Below are 23,644 nucleotides of genomic sequence, written 5' to 3'. Positions count from 1 at the left end.
TAGTTACTAGCAATACTTCATTACCTATCAGTGAGTGAGTGAGTGAGTATGGTTTTACGCCGCTTTTAGCAATATTCCAGCAATATCACGGCGGTCATTAACTATCAATAGTACTGAAACCTAGGAAATAACAATCATGCAGAAAGTAGTTAATAGCAATACTTCATTAACTATCAATAGTACTGTACCTAGTAAATAACAATCATGCAGTAAGTAGTTACTAGCAATACTTCATTAACAATCAATAGTACTGTATCTAGTAAATAACAATCATTCAGTAAGTAGTTACTAGCAATACTTCATTAACTATCAATAGTACTGTACCTAGTAAATAACAATCATGCAGTAAGTAGTTACTAGCAATACTTCATTAACTATCAATAGTACTGTACCTAGTAAATAACAATCATGCAGTAAGTAGTTACTAGCAATACTTCATTAACTATCAATAGTACTGTACCTAGTAAATAACAATCATGCAGTAAGTAGTTACTAGCAATACTTCATTAACTATCAATAGCACTGTACCTATTAAATAACAATCATGCAGTAAGTAGTTACTAGCAATACTTCATTAACTATCAATAGTACTGTACCTAGTAAATAACAATCATGCAGTAAGTAGTTACTAGCAATACTTCATTAACTATCAATAGTACTGTACCTAGTAAATAACAATCATGCAGTAATTAGTTACTAGCAATACTTCATTAACTATCAACAGTACTGTACCTAGTAAATACAATCATGCAGTAAGTAGTTACTAGCAATACTTCATTAACTATCAATAGTACTGTACCTAGTAAATAACAATCTTGCAGTAAGTAGTTACTAGCAATACTTCATTAACTATCAATAGTACTGTCCTTAGTAAATAACAATCACTCAGTAAGTAGTTACTAGCAATACTTCATTAACTATCAATAGTACTGTACCTAGTAAATACTAGTAATAACTCAGTAATGCCCAAAATGTCACACTTCTATGTTTCTATCAATCATTATTTTAGTTTGACTAGATGTATCAGTCATGCTGTCAACCGTGTACATGCCGCCCTATCTCTGACTCTAAATCACCAGTGGTTCGTTTAAGGCTTAAAAAATAGATGACGAAAGATGACTTAATTGATACCCGCATTATCTATTTCTCTTAAAACCCTTCTGAAATTGCATGGCCGAGTATTGAATATTTTTACGGAACAGTACACGTAGCTTACTTTCTGTTCCTGTAAACATATGATTACTTATCATTACCGGATTTGACTCATTGTCATTAAACGACATAAATGTTTATCAGATTTCTAAATCCATCTTCTAACTATTGTTCAAAAGAACATGACACATTGGGTTGCCAAGTCACTGATGACCGGCCCCGCATCAGCTGGAGAGGCAGGCTGTATCTAGCATTTACTGTATATTATAAGCAAGCTGGGCATGTGGCAATCTGGAGGATATCAGTGGCCTATGTTCAGGGAACGTTGTTTTCTACTATGCATTTACACGTTATTATATTCTTTTCAAAATAGGACATTGTTTCATTACAGACACACGCATACTTCCCTAACTGACACACTTATTCGATGTATCCCAACCGAACCATAACTTTCATGTCAACCTTCCACATAAATATCTACCCCCTGTGTTTTTTAGGAGGCACGCCACAAGGCTGGTGTAATTATACCAATTTGCCCAACTCCCTAACGGTACTTAGCACGATTAATATAGGATGGAAATAACAGGGAGCCAGCAAGCGGCCCGTTAGTGTCGGCCGATTACCGTTATCCACGACGGAGTCCGGTCAAGAAGCTCCGTAATGACCGGCTTAACCACGTGAGAATGTGAAGCGTTAATTATTGTCGAGGGATAAAAATACTAGGTTTCTTCTTGGGTGTCCATTAAATAGTTCCTGCTACGCATTGATACATGCAGATGAGCTGGAAGGACTGGTTTAAAGTACTTTCACTTTGACATCATCATGTTTCGGTTGTAATTCTTCTGTAGCTACCTATAGTTAAAATAAACCTATGAAATAAGCGTAGTTTTAAGGAATTGTTTGTTTAAATTGTCTTTTTATATGAAATATGTAAGAGCACAAAGAATATCTTCAATTTTAGACAGAAGAAATCTAGACTTGCCAAAGATATGTAGACTTGTCTGGGAGTTTCAACTGTTTCATTTCAGGGTATGTATGAAAGCCGGATGTTTCTTTAATCCCTGAAAGTCATACCACGCGGGTACGATGTACATCACCTCAACCTTGTGCTAGTCAGTGGGAACGTGTGAGTCAATCCTATGCTAGTCAGTGGGAACGTGTGAGTCAATCCTATGCTAGTCAGTGGGAACGTGTGAGTCAATCCTATGCTAGTCAGTGGGAACGTGTGAGTCAATCCTATGAATGTATATGTCAGCATGAATTAAGACTTTTTTATTGTGATAATTGATACTTGCTCTTGTTGCTGGTGTATAATAATGTTTGATTAGCTGCGAAAATTAAATTGTTTTTAAATTGTTGTGTGATCTCTCCTTGTTATGCATGGGAACTGTATCTTGGATCCATTCGCTCCATTAATAACATACCCTGGACCACTGCAGCTAGTCCACGTCTGTTACTATTGTCATGAAAATAACTTGTCTGCCGCAGCTAGTCCACGTCCGTTACTATTGTCATGAACATACACTTGACTACCGCAGCTAGTCCACGTCCGTTACTATAGCCATGAAAATAACTTAACTGCCGCAGCTAGTCCACGTCCGTTACTATTGTCATGAACATACACTTGACTACCGCAGCTAGTCCACGTCCGTTACTATAGCCATGAAAATAACTTAACTGCCGCAGCTAGTCCACGTCCGTTACTATTGTCATGAACATACACTTGACAACCGCAGCTAGTCCACGTCCGTTACAATTGTCATGAACATACACTTGACTACCGCAACTAGGCAACGTCCGTTACAATTGTCATGAACATACACTTGACTTTCGCAGCTAGTCCACCACCGTAATTATTGTCATGAACATACACTTGACTACCGCAGCTAATCCACCACAGTAACTATTGTCATGAACACACACTTGACTACCGCAGCTAAACCACCACCGTAACGTTTGTCATGAACATACACTTGACTACCGCAGCTAGTCCACCACCGTAATTATGTCATGAACATACACTTGACAACCGCAGCTAGTCCACCACCGTAATTATTGTCATGAACATACACTTGACTACCGCAGCTAGTCCACGTCCGTTACTATTGTCATGAACATACACTTGACTACCGCAGCTAGTCGACGTCCGTTACTATTGTCATGAACATACGCTTGACTACCGCAGCTAGTCCACGTCCGTTACTATTGTCATGAACATACACTTGACTACCGCAGCTAGTCCACGTCCGTTACAATTGTCATGAACATACACTTGACTACCGCAGCTAATCCACCACCGTAACTATTGTCATGAACATACACTTGACTACCGCAGCTAGTCAACCACCGTAACTATTGTCATGAACACACACTTGACTACCGCAGCTAGTCCACGTCCGTTACAATTGTCATGAACATACACTTGACTACCGCAGCTAATCCACCACCGTAACTATTGTCATGAACACACACTTGACTACCGCAGCTAAACCACCACCGTAACGTTTGTCATGAACATACACTTGACTACCGCAGCTAGTCCACCACCGTTACTATCGTCTACATCAACATACACTTGACTACCGCAGCTAGTCCACGTCCGTTACAATTGTCATGAACATACACTTGACAACCGCAGCTAGTCCACCACCGTAATTATTGTCATGAACATACACTTGACTACCGCAGCTAGTCCACCACCGTTACTATTGTCTACATGAACATACTCTTGACTATCGCAGCTAGTCCAAGTCCGTTACTATTGTCATGAACATACACTTGACAACCGCAGCTAGTCCACCACCGTTACTATTGTCTACATGAACATACACTTGACTACCGCAGCTAGTCCACGTCCGTTACAATTGTCATGAACATACACTTGACAACCGCAGCTAGTCCACCACCGTAATTATGTCATGAACATACACCTGACAACCGCAGCTAGTCCACCACCGTAATTATTGTCATGAACATACACTTGACTACCGCAGCTAGTCCACGTCCGTTACTATTGTCATGAACATACACTTGACTACCGCAGCTAGTCGACGTCCGTTACTATTGTCATGAACATACGCTTGACTACCGCAGCTAGTCCACCACCGTAACTCTTGTCATGAACATACACTTGACTTTCGCAGCTAGTCCACCACCGTTACTATTGTCTACATGAACATACTCTTGACTATCGCAGCTAGTCCAAGTCCGTTACTATTGTCATGAACATACACTTGACTCCCGCAGCTAGTCCACCACCGTTACTATTTTCTACATGAACATACACTTGACTACCGCAGCTAGTCCACGTCCGTTACTATTGTCATGAACATAGACTTGACTACCGCAGCTAGTCCACCACCGTAACTCTTGTCATGAACATATACTTGACTACCGCAGCTCTACATGTTACCTCCTTTAATAATTACGTACAACAGACTTTTATGTTTATATGCTTTATTTACCAATGTTCTATCAGTGAAAGGTTCTCAACAACCCTTTCCCATGGGTATTCATGAAGCTATCCCGTTCAGTGCTGCCCAATACATGTGAATAAGTGAAAGTCCTGGGTTGCCCTGACGTTTCTGGTAAACATCAAACCATTCACAACGGTAAATTTAACGCCAAGAATAAATGTTAAATAACCATAAGCAATAACACCCCTTTATCGATGGAAGTCTGGTTCCGTCCGGATTTCACACGTCATCTGGTCGCAGAGTGCTCCGGACAAATCCCGAAAGATGTTCCCGCACTTAATGACTTCGGCGATTGTTTGTGCTTAATTTCCTCCCCTCGTAATTCGCCTGAACATGGGGAGGCATGGCTAGCGTATCTTATTCCTGCCTTTATCTAATATTGACTGCCTTTTATTTGTTATCGATAAAATCAGGACGGATTTGACCCCGCAGTACGCTGTAGTTTGTCAAAGCACGTAATTTCCGTTTCGCCAGCTACCGACAAAAGCGCCCTCTTTGTTGAAGAGTATCAAACTGAAGCAATTGGTGGATATAATTTCATTGCTAAACAAGCTTTCAGAGTTGCACCAGCGATGTTGTGGTGCAGTGTCAATGAATCAATTTATAATGCTTCTGAAATGCGAGTTCCTGACCCACTAACATAGTTGTGTGTGGTCTTGTTCCCATTCTCATTATAGATCTGCCGGTCCTGGCACACACACGCATACAGGCTCACACACACACTGACACACATGCTCAAACACATACGCACGTACACCAATACGCACTCACACACACTACCATCACACGCAAGCAAATACACAAACACGCAAGCACAGAAACACACACAGACACATGCAGGCACGCACGCACGCTCGCACGCTCTCACACACACATACGCACGCTCAGACGTGCTCGCAAACACACACACACACATACACGCACACGCACACACACACATTAAACACATTAACACTGATGGCTGAACCCTTAAATTCCGGATGGCCGACTTGAACAGTGAACCCGTTCATTCGGATGGCCGACTTGAACAGTCAACCCGTTCATTCGGATGGCCGACTTGAACAGTGAACCCGTTCATTCGGATGGCCGACTTGAACAGTGAACCCGTTCATCCGTTCATTCGGATGGCCGACTTGAACAGTGAACTAGTTCATTCGGATGGCCGACTTGAACAGTGAACCCGTTCATCCGTTCATTCGGATGGCCGACTTGAACAGTGAACCCGTTCATTCGGATGGCCGACTTGAGCAGTGAACCCGTTCATTCGGATGGCCGACTTGAACAGGGAACCCGTTCATCTGTTCATTCGGATGGCCGACTTGAACAGTGAACCCGTTCATTCGGATGGCCGACTTGAGCAGTGAACCCGTTCATTCGGATGGCCGACTTGAACAGTGAACCCGTTCATTCGGATGGCCGACTTGAACAGTGAACCCGTTCATTCGGAGGGCCGACTTGAGCAGTGAACCAGTTCATTCGGATGGCCGACTTAAACAGTGAACCCGTTCATTCGGATGGCCGACCTGTGCACAGAGCGATGCCCTTTTGATGTACATGTTATATTGTCTTTCTCAACAAATTCGTGAGGAGTTCGGATTCAAAGTGTCCGGTCTAACGAAGTTTCACTGTGGCAAATATCAAACCAATTGAGACCCGAACTAACATGACGTTTGATAAGAAAAACAGTAGTGAGACAGTCAGCTCTGTGTTTCCAATCACCATCAGCACGCAAGGGCCTTCAACACAATGCCGTGATGCGTGTACACCCAGCTGTTGTCTGTCAACTGGGTTACCTCCCCTGATTGGCGTCAAACAGACAAATCACAGGCGAGGTTGAAAATAGCACTTACCTCACTCACACTGAAGAATGTAACTAGGTAATGCTGACATACATCGAGGCTGCCCTATACCGCGTACACAAACACAGTCTTAGTCATCACACTCAATAGGTTTTACACATATTTCATCACGTTCCAAGCGACATATTAAGGATTTGGTGCAGTGAGAAATTGTTAAATAAGGGAAAATTACAACTAACGGACCATGTTCCAGTATGTTAAACCTGCTAAGGGTCAAATAGATAACGTACATCGGACATAACCCAGGACCAGTATCTTTGCTTGTGCTGGTCAGATAGAGTTAGGCAAACAGATTTTAGGCTTTAATACATTTACCTGTATTTATCTACCTGTATTTCATCCACCCTTATCACACATCACACGTACTACGTACATACTGGCAAATGACCACCTATTCTTCTTCACAGTAATCGTCACTCATAAACACGTTTATCAGCAATGCCCCAGTCAAACTAAATTATATAATTCAATGGATAACGCGTCACTAAAGTTCACAATACCAACTTTATCGCCATTTTAATACGAAAATGAGATTATCTGTAGCGGTAGAATAGGTAGAAATTATACGGACGACAGACAGTTACAAATCATTCTGTCGCTGACTAAGAAATGGATTGTTTATTCACTGAGGTAATAAACGTTACTATCGTGTACTATGTTATATCTTAAGTGTATGCCTATATTACATATGGTAATAGCCGCAAGTTCATGTGGGTATTGGAACATGGTACATTATTGTGTATATTTTAGATACTCTCGTTGTAATACTACTGTGAATAGATTATGTCAATACTGTTTAACTTTACCATGTAGTTGACCTTGGAATATGTATTATGACTGAATATATCATTGTATGTAGCTTGTGTTTGTTTTGAGCTTTTGTGTTTAACGCCGCAATAGGCATTTTCCAGCATCAGTTGTCCATCAGGAGTCGACTGTGTGTCAATTGTCAACTGTGTGTGTCCGACAGTTGTCACCCGTGTGTGTCCATCAGTAGTCACCTCTTTGTGTCCATCAGTTGTCTCCTGTGTGTCCATCAGTTGTCACCTGTGTGTCCATCAGTTGTCACCTGTGTGTCCATCAGTTGTCACATGTGTGTGTCCATCAGTCGTCACCTGTGTGTATCCATCAGTTGCCACCCGTGTGTGTCCATCAGTTGTCACCTGTGTGTCCATCAGTTGTCACCCGTGTGTGTCCATCAGTTGTCACCCGTGTGTGTCCATCAGTTGTCACCTGTGTGTGTCCATCAGTTGTGACCTGTGTGTGTCCATCGGTTGTCACCTGTGTGTATCCATCAGTTGCCACCTGTGTGTATCCATCAATTGTCACCTGTGTGTCCATCAGTTGTCACCCGTGTGTGTCCATCAGTTGTCACCCGTGTGTGTCCATCAGTTGTCACCCGTGTGTGTCCATCAGTTGTCACCTGTGTGTGTCCATCGGTTGTCACCTGTGTGTGTCCATCAGTTGTCACCTGTGTGTGTCCATCGGTTGTCACCTGTGTGTCCATCAGTTCTCACCTCTTTGTGTGTCCATCAGTTGTCACCTGTGTGTCCATCAGTTGTCACCCGTGTGTCCATCAGTTGTCACCTCTGTGTCCATCAGTTGTTACATGTGTGTGTCCATTAGTTGTCACATGTGTGTGTCCATCAGTTGTCACCCGTGTGTGTCCATCAGTTGTCACCCGTGTGTGTCCATCGGTTGTCACCCGTGTGTGTCCATCAGTTGTCACCTGTGTGTGTCCATCGGTTGTCACCTGTGTGTATCCATCAGTTGCCACCTGTGTGTATCCATCAGTTGTCACCTGTGTGTCCATCAGTTGTCACCCGTGTGTGTCCATCAGTTGTCACCCGTGTGTGTCCATCAGTTGTCACCTGTGTGTGTCCATCAGTTGTCACCCGTGTGTGTCCATCGGTTGTCACCTGTGTGTGTCCATCAGTTGTCACCTGTGTGTGTCCATCGGTTGTCACCTGTGTGTCCATCAGTTCTCACCTCTTTGTGTGTCCATCAGTTGTCACCTGTGTGTCCATCAGTTGTCACCCGTGTGTCCATCAGTTGTCACCTGTGTGTCCATCAGTTGTTACCCGTGTGTGTCCATCAGTTGTCACCTGTGTGTCCATCAGTTGTCACATGTGTGTGTCCAACAGTCGTCACCTGTGTGTATCCATCAGTTGCCACCTGTGTGTGTCAATCAGTTGTCACCTGTGTGTCCATCAGTTGTCACCCGGGTGTGTCCATCCGTTGTCACCTGTGTGTGTCCATCAGTTTTCACATGTGTGTGTCCATCAGTTGTCACCTGTGTGTGTCCATCAGTTGTCAACTGTGTGTGTCCATCAGTTGTCACCTGTGTGTGTCCATCGGTTGTCACCTGTGTGTCCATCAGTTCTCACCTCTTTGTGTGTCCATCAGTTGTCACCTGTGTGTCCATCAGTTGTCACCCGTGTGTCCATCAGTTGTCACCTCTGTGTCCATCAGTTGTCACCCGTGTGTGTCCATCAGTTGTCACCTGTGTGTGTCCATCAGTTGTCACCCGTGTGTGTCCATCAGTTGTCACCCGTGTGTGTCCATCAGTTGTCACCACTGTGTCCATCAGTTGTCGACCGTGTGTGTCCATCAGTTGTCACCTGTGTTTCCATGGGTTGTCACCTGAGTGTCTGTTATTTGTCACCCGTGTTTGTCCATCAGTTGTTACCTGTGTGTGTCCATCAGTTGTCACCTGTGTTTCCATGGGTTGTCACCTGTGTGTCTGTTATTTGTCACCCGTGTTAGTCCATCAGTTGTCACCTGTGTGTGCATGTCCATCAGTTGTCACCTGTGTTTCCATCAGTTGTCACCTGTGTGTCTGTTATTTGTCAACCGTGTTTGTCCATCAGTTGTCACCTGTGTGTGTCCATCAGTTGTCACCTGTGTTTCCATGGGTTATCACCTGTGTGTCTGTTAGTTGTCACCTGTGTGTGTCCATCAGTTGTCACCTGTGTGTGTCCATCAGTTGTCACCCGTGTGTCTGTTAGTTTTCACCTGTGTGTGTCCATCAGTTGTCACCTGTGTGTGTCCATCAGTTGTCACCCGTGTGTGTCCATCAGTTGTCACCTGTGTTTCCATGGGTTATCACCTGTGTGTCTGTTAGTTGTCACCCGTGTGTGTCCATCAGTTGTCACCTGTGTGTGTCCATCAGTTGTCACCCGTGTGTGTCCATCAGTCGTCACCCGTGTGTGTCCATCAGTTGTCACCACTGTGTCCATCAGTTGTCGACCGTGTGTGTCCATCAGTTGTCACCTGTGTTTCCATGGGTTGTCACCTGAGTGTCTGTTATTTGTCACCCGTGTTTGTCCATCAGTTGTTACCTGTGTGTGTCCATCAGTTGTCACCTGTGTTTCCATGGGTTGTCACCTGTGTGTCTGTTATTTGTCACCCGTGTTAGTCCATCAGTTGTCACCTGTGTGTGCATGTCCATCAGTTGTCACCTGTGTTTCCATCAGTTGTCACCTGTGTGTCTGTTATTTGTCAACCGTGTTTGTCCATCAGTTGTCACCTGTGTGTGTCCATCAGTTGTCACCTGTGTTTCCATGGGTTATCACCTGTGTGTCTGTTAGTTGTCACCTGTGTTTGTCCATCAGTTGTCACCTGTGTGTGTCCATCAGTTGTCACCCGTGTGTCTGTTAGTTTTCACCTGTGTGTGTCCATCAGTTGTCACCTGTGTGTGTCCATCAGTTGTCACCCGTGTGTGTCCATCAGTTGTCACCTGTGTTTCCATGGGTTATCACCTGTGTGTCTGTTAGTTGTCACCCGTGTGTGTCCATCAGTTGTCACCTGTGTGTGTCCATCAGTTGTCACCTGTGTTTCCATGGGTTGTCACCTGTGTGTCTGTTAGTTGTCACCCGTGTGTGTCCATCAGTTGTCACCTGTGTGTGTCCATCAGTTGTCACCTGTGTTTCCATGGGTTTTCACATGTGTGTCTGTTAGTTGTCACCCGTGTGTGTCCATCAGTTGTCACCCTTGTGTGTCCATCAGTTGTCACCCGTGTGTGTCCATCAGTTGTCACCCGTGTGTGTCCATCAGTTGCCACCTGTGTATCCATCAGTTGTCACCTGTGTGTGTCCATCAGTTGTCACCTTGGTATCCATCAGTTGTCACATGTGTGTCCGTCATCTTTCGGCTGTGTATTTCAGCTGGCGCCTGAGTTTTTGTTTTCAGAGCACACGCTTCCCAAGAGAACCACCAGCAACATTTACCGTGTTTTGTATTCTCCCGATGAGGTTCCTGATCATCTTGAAATAATTGTGTTACTCTGATTCTCTGTGAAGGGCTCTAAGAATATTGAACTGATTGACAATAACGTTAGTGCACCGAGGTTAGCGACGGTCCCTGGTGTGAGGGACCCCAGTTCTAGGGGTGGGGCAAACGTTGTTCCATCTGCCAACAAATAACGGGAAAAGACACTGGAGGCCATTAGATCCATAGCACCAATGTATATTCAAAGCAAACGCGTACATTATAATTGCTTTGAAGCTAAAGACATACGTGGGGTATTTCGAAAAGAACATGGAGCCGTTTTGACCCCACAGACAAAATTTCATTTTTTTTATATAAATCTTCAGATATATTCTGAACAAAGTTTTATTCTCATAAGAATTCCGGAAAGTTTTATTATTTTTTAGATCATGCAGAACCTGTTTGCCAAAAGGTGCCCTTAGGATACCCTGGGCTTCAAATTGTCTGACGCCCAGAGGATGAACATTGAGGGATAAGAGTGAAGCATCTGTAATAATGCCCCAAAGGAAGCAACAGTTTCATACCATATCCTGAAGTATATGATGCTCGGCCTCGGGTACCTGCATCTTCTACACAAAATATCCCTTTCACAACTTTTACACGATCCATGCTGAATTTTGATATAATCCTCGGGCTCGGTGGCTTGTTTGATAGCCTGTCATCGTACCCCGACGTCGTGAATCGTTGCACAAAATATGCATCACTGGATTGTCTGGTCCAAATTCGATTATTTACAAACCGTTGTCGTATAGCTGGAATATTACTTAGGTTGATGTTAAACACCACCAAACGAACAAAACTTGGTGAGTCGTGATAAGGCAGACATAGATGAGATCGTCTGACGGCATGTTTCTTCTCTTTAAGCTAAATATCAAGAACTACGACTGGAGCGATCTCAACAACATACAGTCTATATCTCAGCGGGGTGTAATGGAATCTGGTCAGAAACCAATGGATCAACGTCTGACGTCATAAATTGTGATTAGATGGTAAATTTCCGTATGAAAGCTGTTGGAAATTTGCTAACAATTTTACGACGAGATATGGCTACTTTGTCTTGTCCATAATCGACTTTTTTTACAGACCACCGTCACGTCACACAGGTGGAATATTGCTGACTGTGACGTCAAACAAACAAATGCTTGACGAATACACTTAAAGGGACACTCGGCTACACATTCTTGGTCGAGGCGTTGTATGTAGCAGCCATTTACCGGTAGATTGATATACATAGAAGCATTGGAGCTAGCGCACAAACAAGGCCGTGTTGGAATACTGAACATCTAAATAGCTCTGGCTGCCATTCTGCAAAAGGCGAGTGCCTCGTTATTGTTCCGGGTTAACCATGGAGGAAGCAGGTGTCGGATCGGGATAATAAAATGTAATTCAACTATAATATTCGGGGTAATAAAATGTAATTCAACTGAAATATTCGGGGTAATAAAATGTAATTCAACTGTAATATTCGGGGTAATAAAACGTAATAAAACCCTCATATTTCAAGGTAGACACAATTTTATGGATACCAACTTCTTTAATACTGTAAAAAGCGACGTTTCGGTATAGATCCTCATACCGTTGTCAAGCAAGACTGACAGGTATTACAGTATTAAAGAAGTTGGTATCCAAAAAATTGTGTCGAACTTGTCATCCGTCAACTTCTGAGTAATGCCTAGTATCAAACAATTTCCCTCATATTTCGTGGTAATAAAATGTAATACAACCACCATATTCGGTGTAATAAAATGAAATACATCCACCATATTCGTGGTAATAAAATGTAATATAACCACCATATTCGTGGTAATAAAATGTAATACAACCACCATATTCGGGGTAATAAAATGAAATACATCCACCATATTCGTGGTAATAAAATGTAATATAACCACCATATTCGTGATAATAAAATGTAATACAACCACCATATTCGGGGTAATAAAATGAAATACATCCACCATATTCGTGGTAATAAAATGTAATATAACCACCATATTCGTGATAATAAAATGTAATACAACCACCATATTCGGGGTAATAAAATGTAATACCACCACCATATTCGTGGTAATAAAATGTAATACAACCACCATATTCGGGGTAATAAAATGAAATACATCCACCATATTCGTGGTAATAAAATGTAATACAACCACCATATTCGTGGTAATAAAATGTAATACAACCACCATATTCGTGGTAATAAAATGTAATACAACCACCATATTCGTGGTAATAAAATGTAATACAACCATCATATTCGTGGTAATAAAATGTTATACAACCACCATATTCGGGGTAATAAAATGTTATACAACCACCATATTCGGGGTAATAAAATGTAATACAACCACAATATTCAGGGTAATAAAATGTAATACAACCATAATATTCAGGGTAATAAAATGAAATACATCCACCATATTCGTGGTAATAAAATGTAATACAACCACCATATTCGTGGTAATAAAATGTAATACAACCACCATATTCGTGGTAATAAAATGTAATACAACCACCATATTCGTGGTAATAAAATGTAATACAACCATCATATTCGTGGTAATAAAATGTATTACAACCGCCATATTCGGGGTAATAAAATGTAATATAACCATCATATTCAGGGTAATAACATGTAATACAACCACCATATTCGGGGTAATAAAATGTATTACAACCGCCATATTCGGGGTAATAAAATGTAATATAACCATCATATTCAGGGTAATAACATGTTATACAACCACCATATTCGGGGTAATAAAATGTATTACAAACACAATATTCGGGGTAATAAAATATAATACAACCACAATATTCAGGGTAATAAAATGCAATAAAACCACAATATTCGGGGTAATAAAGTGTAATAAAACCACAATAATCGGGGTAATAAAATGGAATAAAACCATCATATTCGGGGTAATGAAATGCAATAATTTAGAAGAATTAGATTTTATTATGGCGATTCGATACCTCTTTCCTGGTCATCGGGGTGTTACAAAATAAGCAAATAAATATAAAATAAATCTTAAACAGCGACCTCATAAAAGAGTTTGGTAGTCAACTAAAAGCATTCTTCCGAGTCATGCACAATATAAGATGAATATGATACATGGCATTGTTAAATACACAGTCCTGGTGAAGATCCCTATGAGACATGGCATACTAGATACACAGTCCTGGTGATGATCAATATGAAACATGGCATTGTTAAATACATAGTCCTGGTGATGATCAATATGAAACATGGCATACTAAATACACAGTCCTGGTGATGATCAATATGAAACATGGCATACTAGATACACAGTCCTGGTGATGATCAATATGAAACATGGCATACTAAATACACAGTCCTGGTGATGATCAATATGAAACATGGCATACTAGATACACAGTCCTGGTGATGATCAATATGAAACATGACATACTAAATACACAGTCCTGGTGATGATCAATATGAAACATGGCATACTAGATACACAGTCCTTTTGTGATGATCAATATGAAACATGGCATACTAGATACAGTCCTGGAGATGATCAATATGAAACATGGCATACTAGATACACAGTCCTGGTGATGATCAATATGAAACATGGCATTGTAAAATACATAGTCCTTGTGATGATCAATATGAAACATGGCATACTAAATACACAGTCCTGGTGATGATCAATATGAAACATGGCATACTAAAAACGTAGTCCTTGTGATGATCAATATGAAACATGGCATACTAGATACACAGTCCTTTTGTGATGATCAATATGAAACATGGCATACTAGATACAGTCCTGGTGATGATCAATATGAAACATGGCATACTAGATACAGTCCTGGTGATGATCAATATGAAACATGGCATTGTTAAATACATGGTCCTGGTGATGATCAATATGAAACATGGCATACTAAATACACAGTCCTGGTGATGATCAATATGAAACATGGCATACTAGATACACAGTCCTTTTGTGATGATCAATATGAAACATGGCATACTAGATACAGCCCTGGTGATGATCAATATGAAACATGGCATACTAGATACACAGTCCTGGTGATGATCAATATGAAACATGGCATTGTTAAATACATAGTCCTGGTGATGATCAATATGAAACATGGCATACTAAATACACAGTCCTGGTGATGATCAATATGAAAAATGGCATACTAGATACACAGTCCTGGTGATGATCAATATGAAACATGGCATACTAAATACACAGTCCTGGTGAAAATCAATATGAAACATGACATACTAGATACACAGTCCTGGTGATGATCAATATGAAACATGACATTGTTAAATACACAGTCCTGGTGATGATCAAAATGAAACATGGCATTGTTAAATACATAGTCATGGAGATGATCAAAATGAAACATGGCATTGTTAAATACACAGTCCTGGTGATGATCAAAATGAAACATGGCATACTAGATACACAGTCCTGTTGATGATCAATATGAAACATGGCACGCTAGATACACAGTCCTGGTGATGATCAATATGAAACATGGCATTGTTAAATACATAGTCCTGGAGATGATCAAATAGAAACATGGCATACTAAATACACAGTCCTGGTGATGATCAATATGAAACATGGCATACTAAATACACAGTCCTGGTGATGATCAATATGAAACATTGCATACTAGATACACTGTTCTGGTGATGATCAAATAGAAACATGGCATACTAAATACACAGTCCTGGTGATGATCAAAATGAAACATGTTATTGTTGAATACATAGTCCTGGTGATGATGAATATGAAACATGGCATACTAGATACACAGCCCTTTTGTGATGATCAATATGAAACATGGCATACTAGATACACACTACTGGTGATGATCAATATGAAACATGGCATACTAGAAACACAGTACTGGTGATAATCAATATGAAACATGGCATACTAGATACACAGTCCTGGTGATGATCAATATGAAACATGACATTGTTAAATACACAGTCCTGTTGATGATCAAAATGAAACATGGCATTGTTAAATACGTAGTCCTGGTGATGATCAATATGAAACATGGCATACTAAATACACAGTCCTGGTGATGATCAATATGAAACGTGGCATACTAGATACACAGTCCTGGTGACGATCAATATGAAACATGCTCCAAAACGTTTTCTGATGATATCCGTGTGTCTTTCTGTTGTCGAAGACTCACACAGATATATTGTTTCTTGAGTCATTTCTATTTAATAGTCTTTAAAGTTCAGTCATCAACATTTTTTTAATAATGATAGTGTATAGTGTACAAGGAAAACAGTTTTATTTCTCTTCTTTGTAAATGGCAGAGTAGCAAGTGATCTCGCCGTGGCAAATGTCATCTAGGTTTCCCTGTGGGAATATCGATCAACGATCTAACATCTCGATGAATCTGGTTCCAGTACTTACTTTGCTCCTTCCTGATGGGCATATGATTATGGAAACTGCGTTAAGAAATCCCGTTAGCTATAAACAAAGCGTTTGCAAACCCATAGGACCCCGGATCACGCATTCGCAGTAATTGATTTAGTGGCGAACTGGAGGGAATCCGTTTCAAATGTCCATGACATAGATCTGTGATCGAGCCACTGCTGACGACCAATGGTTGTTCGGACTCTGGAAGAGCGTGTCCCTGTAAACTACTTATCGTGTTTCATCGGACAAATTAGTTTCTCTTCAGACGGATGCCATTAGAAAATAATTTTACAATATTATATTTCAAATGTCGTTAACTTCATCTTGACTCTTATAATAAAGGTTCTTTTGCTGGAATATCCACATCGCCCTTTAATCTATGATAAGCTGCGAGCGATGATCAAAATTAATTTGTTGATATTGAAAAGAAATAACTGCATTTGTAACTTTAACACTCCAGAAAAAAAACATATAGTTTAATGGAGAAACTAGTTAATGATGTTTGGTTCGATAACGAGCTCCGAGCTTAATAACTTGTCGGGTAAATAATATTGTCCAGGACTACTTTTCATCAAACAATATTTTCTAATTGTCGGAGATGTATGAACAGTTCGTAGTTCAAGGTTCGTGTTTCTCATTCAGTTTCCAACTGTCAGCTGATAATTCAATCAATCAACCATATTCAAGATAGATTGGCATCTCAGCGTATTTATGAACGTCTGTGAAGTCTCTCAAATGTTTTATCTTCGTAACAAATTACAGAATCATAGCGAGCTTACGCGTATATGGGTTTGAGCTTTAGGCGAGTGAGGCGTTGGTTATCATTGGGCGACATTGTATTGTGTGAAGTGCCTGCCACTTCCCTGCACTCACCGGGTCTGGTGGTTTCACGTGATGTATTTCGGCATAAACTCTCGTGTGTGGCAGGGAGGATTGAGAAGATACGAAGTATAATGAAAACAAACAGCGAAAACCAGCAGGTCGATACTGGCATTCAGAACAAGCGTCTCACGTTTGTGCTGTTTAAGGACGGAAACTACCCCTCCAGCTACATAGCATATATACATACATGTATAAGGGGTGTCGTTCTTGCATTTCATAGTTCCCTCTTGTTGAAATGCATACTTCTTGTTTGCGCCATGTGTACGTCCTGTTTACCACTGTATACATAACGCCGGACATGTCCTGGCAAATTTCAGAACAACTGTGAATTTCTCAAATATTCAAAGTGGTACTAATCAAACCATTGGACAAGAAGCTTTCTATTTTGACTATCAATGGGCGTCATATGTCACTGAGTAATAAATATGTGAATATACTTTTACGCCGTTTTTAGCAGAATTCTAACGAGGGACGTCATGTGGGTGGTTCCACACAATGTACTCATGTTGGAGTCGCACTTGGGTTCCATAAAACGGTGAAAGAAAGCCCTTGTCTGTCGGAAACCGACTGTTATGTCACTACTTGTAAGCAGTTAATGATATTTACAGAGCAAATAATGGTTTTGTGCTCTATGACATGGCCTTCAATTAATGTGCAAACAGCGGGGATAGAACCGGGACACAGACATGGTCGTACCAGCAGTCAATGGCGATATCCTATTGCAAGAGCCGGGACACCGATCTCATTGCTCATTCTCCAGTAAATATATCTGCAGCCATCTGCAACCGACGTACTCCTGCATTCATGCTGATAGGTAACCTGAACCATTCTAGGTTGGAATATCTAGTTCCAATGATCACATCACGAGTCAGAAAAGTCGATTTTACGACAAGTTTGAATGGCATTGACGTCCAGCACACACACCCCCCCCCCCCCCCCCCCCGCCCCCCTCCCCCACACACACCTCATCTGTGACAGCAGTAACCCTGCATCTGTGACAGCAGTAACCCCGCTTCTGTGACAGCAGTAACCCCGCTTCTGTGACAGCAGTAACCCTGCATCTGTGACAGCAGTAACCCCGCTTCTGTGACAGCAGTAACCCCGCTTCTGTGACAGCAGTAACCCTGCTTCTGTGACATCAGTAACCCTACATCTGTGACAGCAGTAACCCTGCATCTGTGACAGCAGTAACCCCGCTTCTGTGACAGCAGTAACCCTGCTTCTGTGACAGCAGTAACCCTGCTTCTGTGACATCAGTAACCCCGCTTCTGTGACAGCAGTAACCCTGCTTCTGTGACAGCAGTAACCCTACATCTGTGACAGCAGTAACCCTGCATCTGTGACAGCAGTAACCCCGCTTCTGTGACAGCAGTAACCCCGCTTCTGTGACAGCAGTAACCCCGCTTCTGTGACAGCAGTAACCCCGCTTCTGTGACATCAGTAACCCCGCTTCTGTGACAGCAGTAACCCCGCTTCTGTGACAGCAGTAACCCTGCTTCTGTGACAGCAGTAACCCTACATCTGTGACAGCAGTAACCCTACATCTGTGACATCAGTAACCCCGCATCTGTGACAGCAGTAACCCTACATCTGTGACAGCAGTAACCCTACATCTGTGACAGCAGTAACCCTGCATCTGTGACAGCAGTAACCCTGCATCTGTGACATCAGTAACCCCGCATCTGTGACAGCAGTAACCCTGCATCTGTGACATCAATGCCTATACATCTGTGACAGCAGTAACCCTGAATCTATGACAGCAGTAACCCTGCATCTGTGACATCAATGCCTATACATCTGTGACAGCAGTAACCCTACATCTGTGACATCAATGCCTATACATCTGTGACAACAGTAACCCTGCATCTGTGACATCAATGCCTATACATCTGTGACAGCAGTAACCCTGCATCTGTGACAGCAGTTACCCTATATCTGTGACATCAATGCCTATACATCTGTGACAGCAGTAACCCTGCATCTGTGACAGCATTAACCCTACATCTGTGACATCAATGCCTATACATCTGTGACAGCAGTAACCCTGCATCTGTGACATCAATGCCTATACATCTGTGACAGCAGTAACCCTACATCTGTGACATCAATGCCTATACATCTGTGACAGCAGTAACCCTGCATCTGTGACATCAATGCCTATACATCTGTGACAGCAGTAACCCTACATCTGTGACATCAATGCCTATACATCTGTGAAAGCAGTAACCCTGCATCTGTGACAACAGTAACCCTGCATCTGTGAAAGTAGTGCCTAGTGCTGATGTTTAGACGGTGGACTGTGAGGTGGGCGGACAGGGTAGCCGGGTTGGCCGGGGACTGATGATGGGACGGTGGACTGTGAGGTGGGGGACGGGGTAGCCGGGTTGGTCGGGGACAGATGATGGGACGATGACTTGTGAGGTGGGCGGACGGGGGTAGCCGATCTGATGATGGGACGGTGGACTGTGAGGTGGGCGGACGGGGTAGTCAGGTTGGTCGGGGACTGATGATGGGACGGTGGACTGTGAGGTGGGCGGACGGGGGTAGCCGATCTGATGATGGGACGGTGGACTGTGAGGTGGGCGGACGGAGGTAGCCGGGTTGGTCGGGGACTGATGATGGGACGGTGGACCGTGAGGTGGGCGGACGGGGTAGCCAGGTTGGTCGGGGACTGATGATTGGACGGTGGACCGTGAGGTGGGCGGACGGGGTAGCCAGGTTGGTCGGGGACTGATGATTGGACGGTGGACCGTGAGGTGGGCGGACTGGGTAGCCAGGTTGGTCGGGGACTGATGATGGGACGGTGGACCGTGAGGTGGGCGGACGGGGTTAGCCGGGCTAGTCGGGGACTGATGATGGGACGGTGGACCGTGAGGTGGGCGGACGGGGGTAGCCGGGCTGGCCGGGGCCTGATGATTGGACGGTGGACCGTGAGGTGGGCGGACGGGGGTAGCCGGGCTGGCCGGGGCCTGATGATGGGACGGTGGACTGTGAGGTGGGCGTGACGGGGTTAGCCGGGTTGGCCGGGGACTGACGGTCGGACGGTGGACTGTGAGGTGGGCGTGACGGGGTAGCCGGGTTGGTCGGGGACTGATGATTGGACGGTGGACCGTGAGGTGGGCGGACGGGGGTAGCCGGTCGGGGAAGCAAGGGGGAAGACTTTTATCCTGTTCCGCATGAAAACACTATTTGCAAAATTATGTTGCATCTCTGACTTTGTTTGAAGCACGCTTTGGATGTAAGATTCTCAGTTACCAGGAAGTTCAAGTTATTTGATTGTTCAATAAACCGTTTTCCAGTGAGTATGGGGACACTGTGTGATTAATGATTCACATGAGGGTAATATGTTTTGCTGACAGTGAAAAACTCATCACCGTTACAATGTCTCACAAATGACGTCACAGGTTGATATTTGATTTTAAAATAAAATCACAGATTGTTATCGGTGCGCACGTGCATCATCTGGGATACCTCCTGATTCTGAGTCAGACATACAGCGCCATTGGGAAAGCGAGGCCACAGAAACAACCGGTAGATGTCTTGCTGATCGGCCAACTAAAGAGACAATAATTATTAGTATTTATGTATGTGGATGAACCCAGGGGTCTAATTAATATAATGCATTACTTTTAGTGGTCATGATAATGAAGCCAGTATCAAAGCCAAACATCTGCCACGTGAGACCGCGGCATCACAATTAATAATGAAATATTGTCTTAAACTGGAGTCTACGCGGTCTGGAATTAATCTGTTGTTTCATGATAGGTCATAAAATGTCTTCAAAGGAAGCTGGGGTATCAGGTTTCCCAGCAGGCCGTGATATACGCAACAGCGATGACAGCGCCACATTAATACGATGGTAACTAGACGTCCACGACTGAGAGGGACACACCTGCGGTAAAACCGTCATGGCGACCATTGACTGTAGTGTGTCTGTGTGTTGTCTGTAGTCTGTAGTACTACTGTGTACGTGTAGTCTGTAGTGCATCTGTGTGTAGTCTGTAGTGTGTGTTTGTCGAATCTGTAGTGTGTCTGTGTGTAGTCTGTAGTGTGTGTTTGTCGAATCTGTAGTGTGTCTGTGTGTAGTCTGTAGTGTGTCTGTCTGTAGTCTGTAGTGTGTTTGTAGTGTCTGTGTGGAGTCTACAGTGTGTCTGTGTGTCGTCTGAAATGTGTCTGTGTGTCGCATGAAGTGTGTCTGTCTGTATTGTATATGTGTGTCGTCTGTAGTGTGTCTGTGTATAGTCTGTAGTGTATCTGTAAGTAGTCTGTAGTGTGTCTTAGTGTTGCCTAGTTTGTCTGTGTGTATCATGCAGTGTGTCTGTGCGTAGTCTAGTTTGTCTGTGTATAGTATGTAGTTTGTCTGTGTGTGTGTGTGCATTGTGTAGTCTGTAGTGTGACTGCGGTGTGTCTGTGTGTGTGTGTATTGTGTCCGTGTGTAGTCTGTAGTGTGTCCGTTGTGTACTCTGTAGTTTGTCTGTGTGTAGTCTGTATTGTGTCTGTGTGTAGTCTGTAGTGTGTCTGTATGTAGTCTGTAATATGTCTGTGTGTAGTCTAATTTGTCTGTGTGGAGTCTGTATTGTGTCTGTGTGTAGTCTGTACTGTCTGTGTGTAGTCTGTATTGTGTCTGTGTGTAGTCTGTAGTGTGTCTGTGTGTAGTATGTATTGTGTCTGTGTGGAGTCTGTAGTGTGTCTGTGTGTAGTCTGTAGTGTGTCTGTGTGTAGTCTGTAGTGTGTCTGTGTGTAGTCTGTTGTGTGTCTGTGTGTAGTCTGTATCGTTTCTGTGTGGAGTCTGTAGTGTGTCCGATGTGTAGTTTGTATTATGTCTATGTGTAGCCTGTAGTGTGTCTGTATGTAGTCTGTAATATGTCTGTGTGTAGTCTGTATCGTTTCTGTGTGGAGTCTGTAGTCTGTCCGATGTGTAGTTTGTATTATGTCTATGTGTAGCCTGTAGTGTGTCTGTATGTAGTCTGTAATATGTCTGTGTGTAGTCTAATTTGTCTGTGTCGAGTCTGTATTGTGTCTGTGTGTAGTCTGTAGTGTGTCTGTGTGTAGTATGTATTGTGTCTGTGTGTAGTCTGTAGTGTGTCTGTATGTAGTCTGTAATATGTCTGTGTGGAGTCTGTAGTGTGTCTGTGTGTAGTCTGTACTGTCTGTGTGGAGTCTGTAGTGTGTCTGTGTGTAGCCTGTAGTGTGTCTGTATGTAGTCTGTAATATGTCTGTGTGTAGTCTGTATCGTTTCTGTGTGGAGTCTGTAGTGTGTCTGTGTGGAGTCTGTAGTGTCGCCTGTAGTGTGTCTGTAGTGTCGCCTGAAGTGTGTCTGTGTGGAGTCTGTAGTGTGTCTGTGTGGAGTCTGTAGTGTGTCTGTGTGGAGTCTGTAGTGTGTCTATGTGTAGCCTGTAGTGTGTCTGTAGTGTCGCCTGTAGTGTGTCTGTGAGGAGTCTGTAGTGTGTCTGTGTGGAGTCTGTAGTGTGTCTGTGTGGAGTCTGTAGTGTGTCTATGTGTAGCCTGTAGTGTGTCTGTATGTAGTCTGTAATATGTCTGTGTGTAGTCTGTATCATTTCTGTGTGGAGTCTGTTGTGTGTCTGTGTGGAGTCTGTAGTGTCGCCTGTAGTGTGTCTGTAGTGTCGCCTGTAGTGTGTCTGTGTGGAGTCTGTAGTGTGTCTGTGTGTAGTCTGTAGTGTGTCTGTGTGTAGTCTGTATCGTTTCTGTGTGGAGTCTGTAGTGTGTCTGTGTGGAGTCTGTAGTGTTGCCTGTAGTGTGTCTGTAGTGTCGCCTGTAGTGTGTCTGTGTGGAGTCTGTAGTGTGTCTGTGTGGAGTCTGTAGTGTGTCTGTGTGGAGTCTGTAGTGTGTCTATGTGTAGCCTGTAGTGTCTGTAGTGTCGCCTGTAGTGTGTCTGTGTGGAGTCTGTAGTGTGTCTGTGTGGAGTCTGTAGTGTGTCTGTGTGGAGTCTGTAGTGTGTCTATGTGTAGCCTGTAGTGTGTCTGTATGTAGTCTATAATATGTCTGTGTGGAGTCTGTATCGTTTCTGTGTGGAGTCTGTAGTGTGTCTGTGTGGAGTCTGTAGTGTGTCTGTGTGGAGTCTGTAGTGTGTCTGTGTGTAGCCTGTAGTGTGTCTGTGTGGAGTCTGTAGTGTGTCTGTGTGTAGTCTGTAGTGTGTCTGTCTGTGTGTAGTCTGTAGTGTGTCTGTGTGGAGTCTGTAGTGTGTCTGTGTGTAGCCTGTAGTGTGTCCGTTGTGTCGCCTGTAGTGTGTCTGTGTGGAGTCTGTAGTGTGTCTGTGTGTAGTCTGTAGTGTGTCTGTGTGTAGCCTGTAGTGTGTCTGTGTGGAGTCTGTAGTGTGTCTATGTGTAGCCTGTAGTGTGTCTGTGTGTAGTCTGTAATATGTCTGTGTGTAGTCTGTATCGTTTCTGTGTGGAGTCTGTAGTGTGTATGTGTGTAGTCTGTAGTGTGTCTGTGTGGAGTCTGTAGTGTGTCTGTGTGGAGTCTGTAGTGTGTCTGTAGTGTCGCCTGTAGTGTGTCTAGTGTCGCCTGTAGTGTGTCTGTGTGGAGTCTGTAGTGTGTC

General features: G+C 43.1%; 1 protein-coding gene across 1 annotated transcript; it reads right to left on the bottom strand.

Moving 5' to 3' along the window:
- Positions 1–19,370: 19,370 nt before the first annotated feature.
- Positions 19,371–20,995, bottom strand: LOC124149895 (extensin-like). The gene is made up of 2 exons (XM_046521724.2): positions 20,978–20,995; positions 19,371–20,252 (listed from the first exon to the last, which is right to left on the bottom strand). The coding sequence occupies exons 1-2, from the start codon at positions 20,993–20,995 to the stop codon at positions 19,371–19,373; spliced, it is 900 nt and encodes a 299-aa protein (XP_046377680.2).
- Positions 20,996–23,644: the final 2,649 nt, after the last annotated feature.

The sequence above is a fragment of the Haliotis rufescens genome, unplaced genomic scaffold (assembly GCF_023055435.1).
Source record: "Haliotis rufescens isolate VD_foot unplaced genomic scaffold, xgHalRufe1.0.p SCAF_4, whole genome shotgun sequence".
Taxonomy (NCBI): domain Eukaryota; kingdom Metazoa; phylum Mollusca; class Gastropoda; order Lepetellida; family Haliotidae; genus Haliotis; species Haliotis rufescens.
Note: the sequence above shows the minus strand (reverse complement) of the source record. Positions and strands in the feature narration are given on the sequence as shown.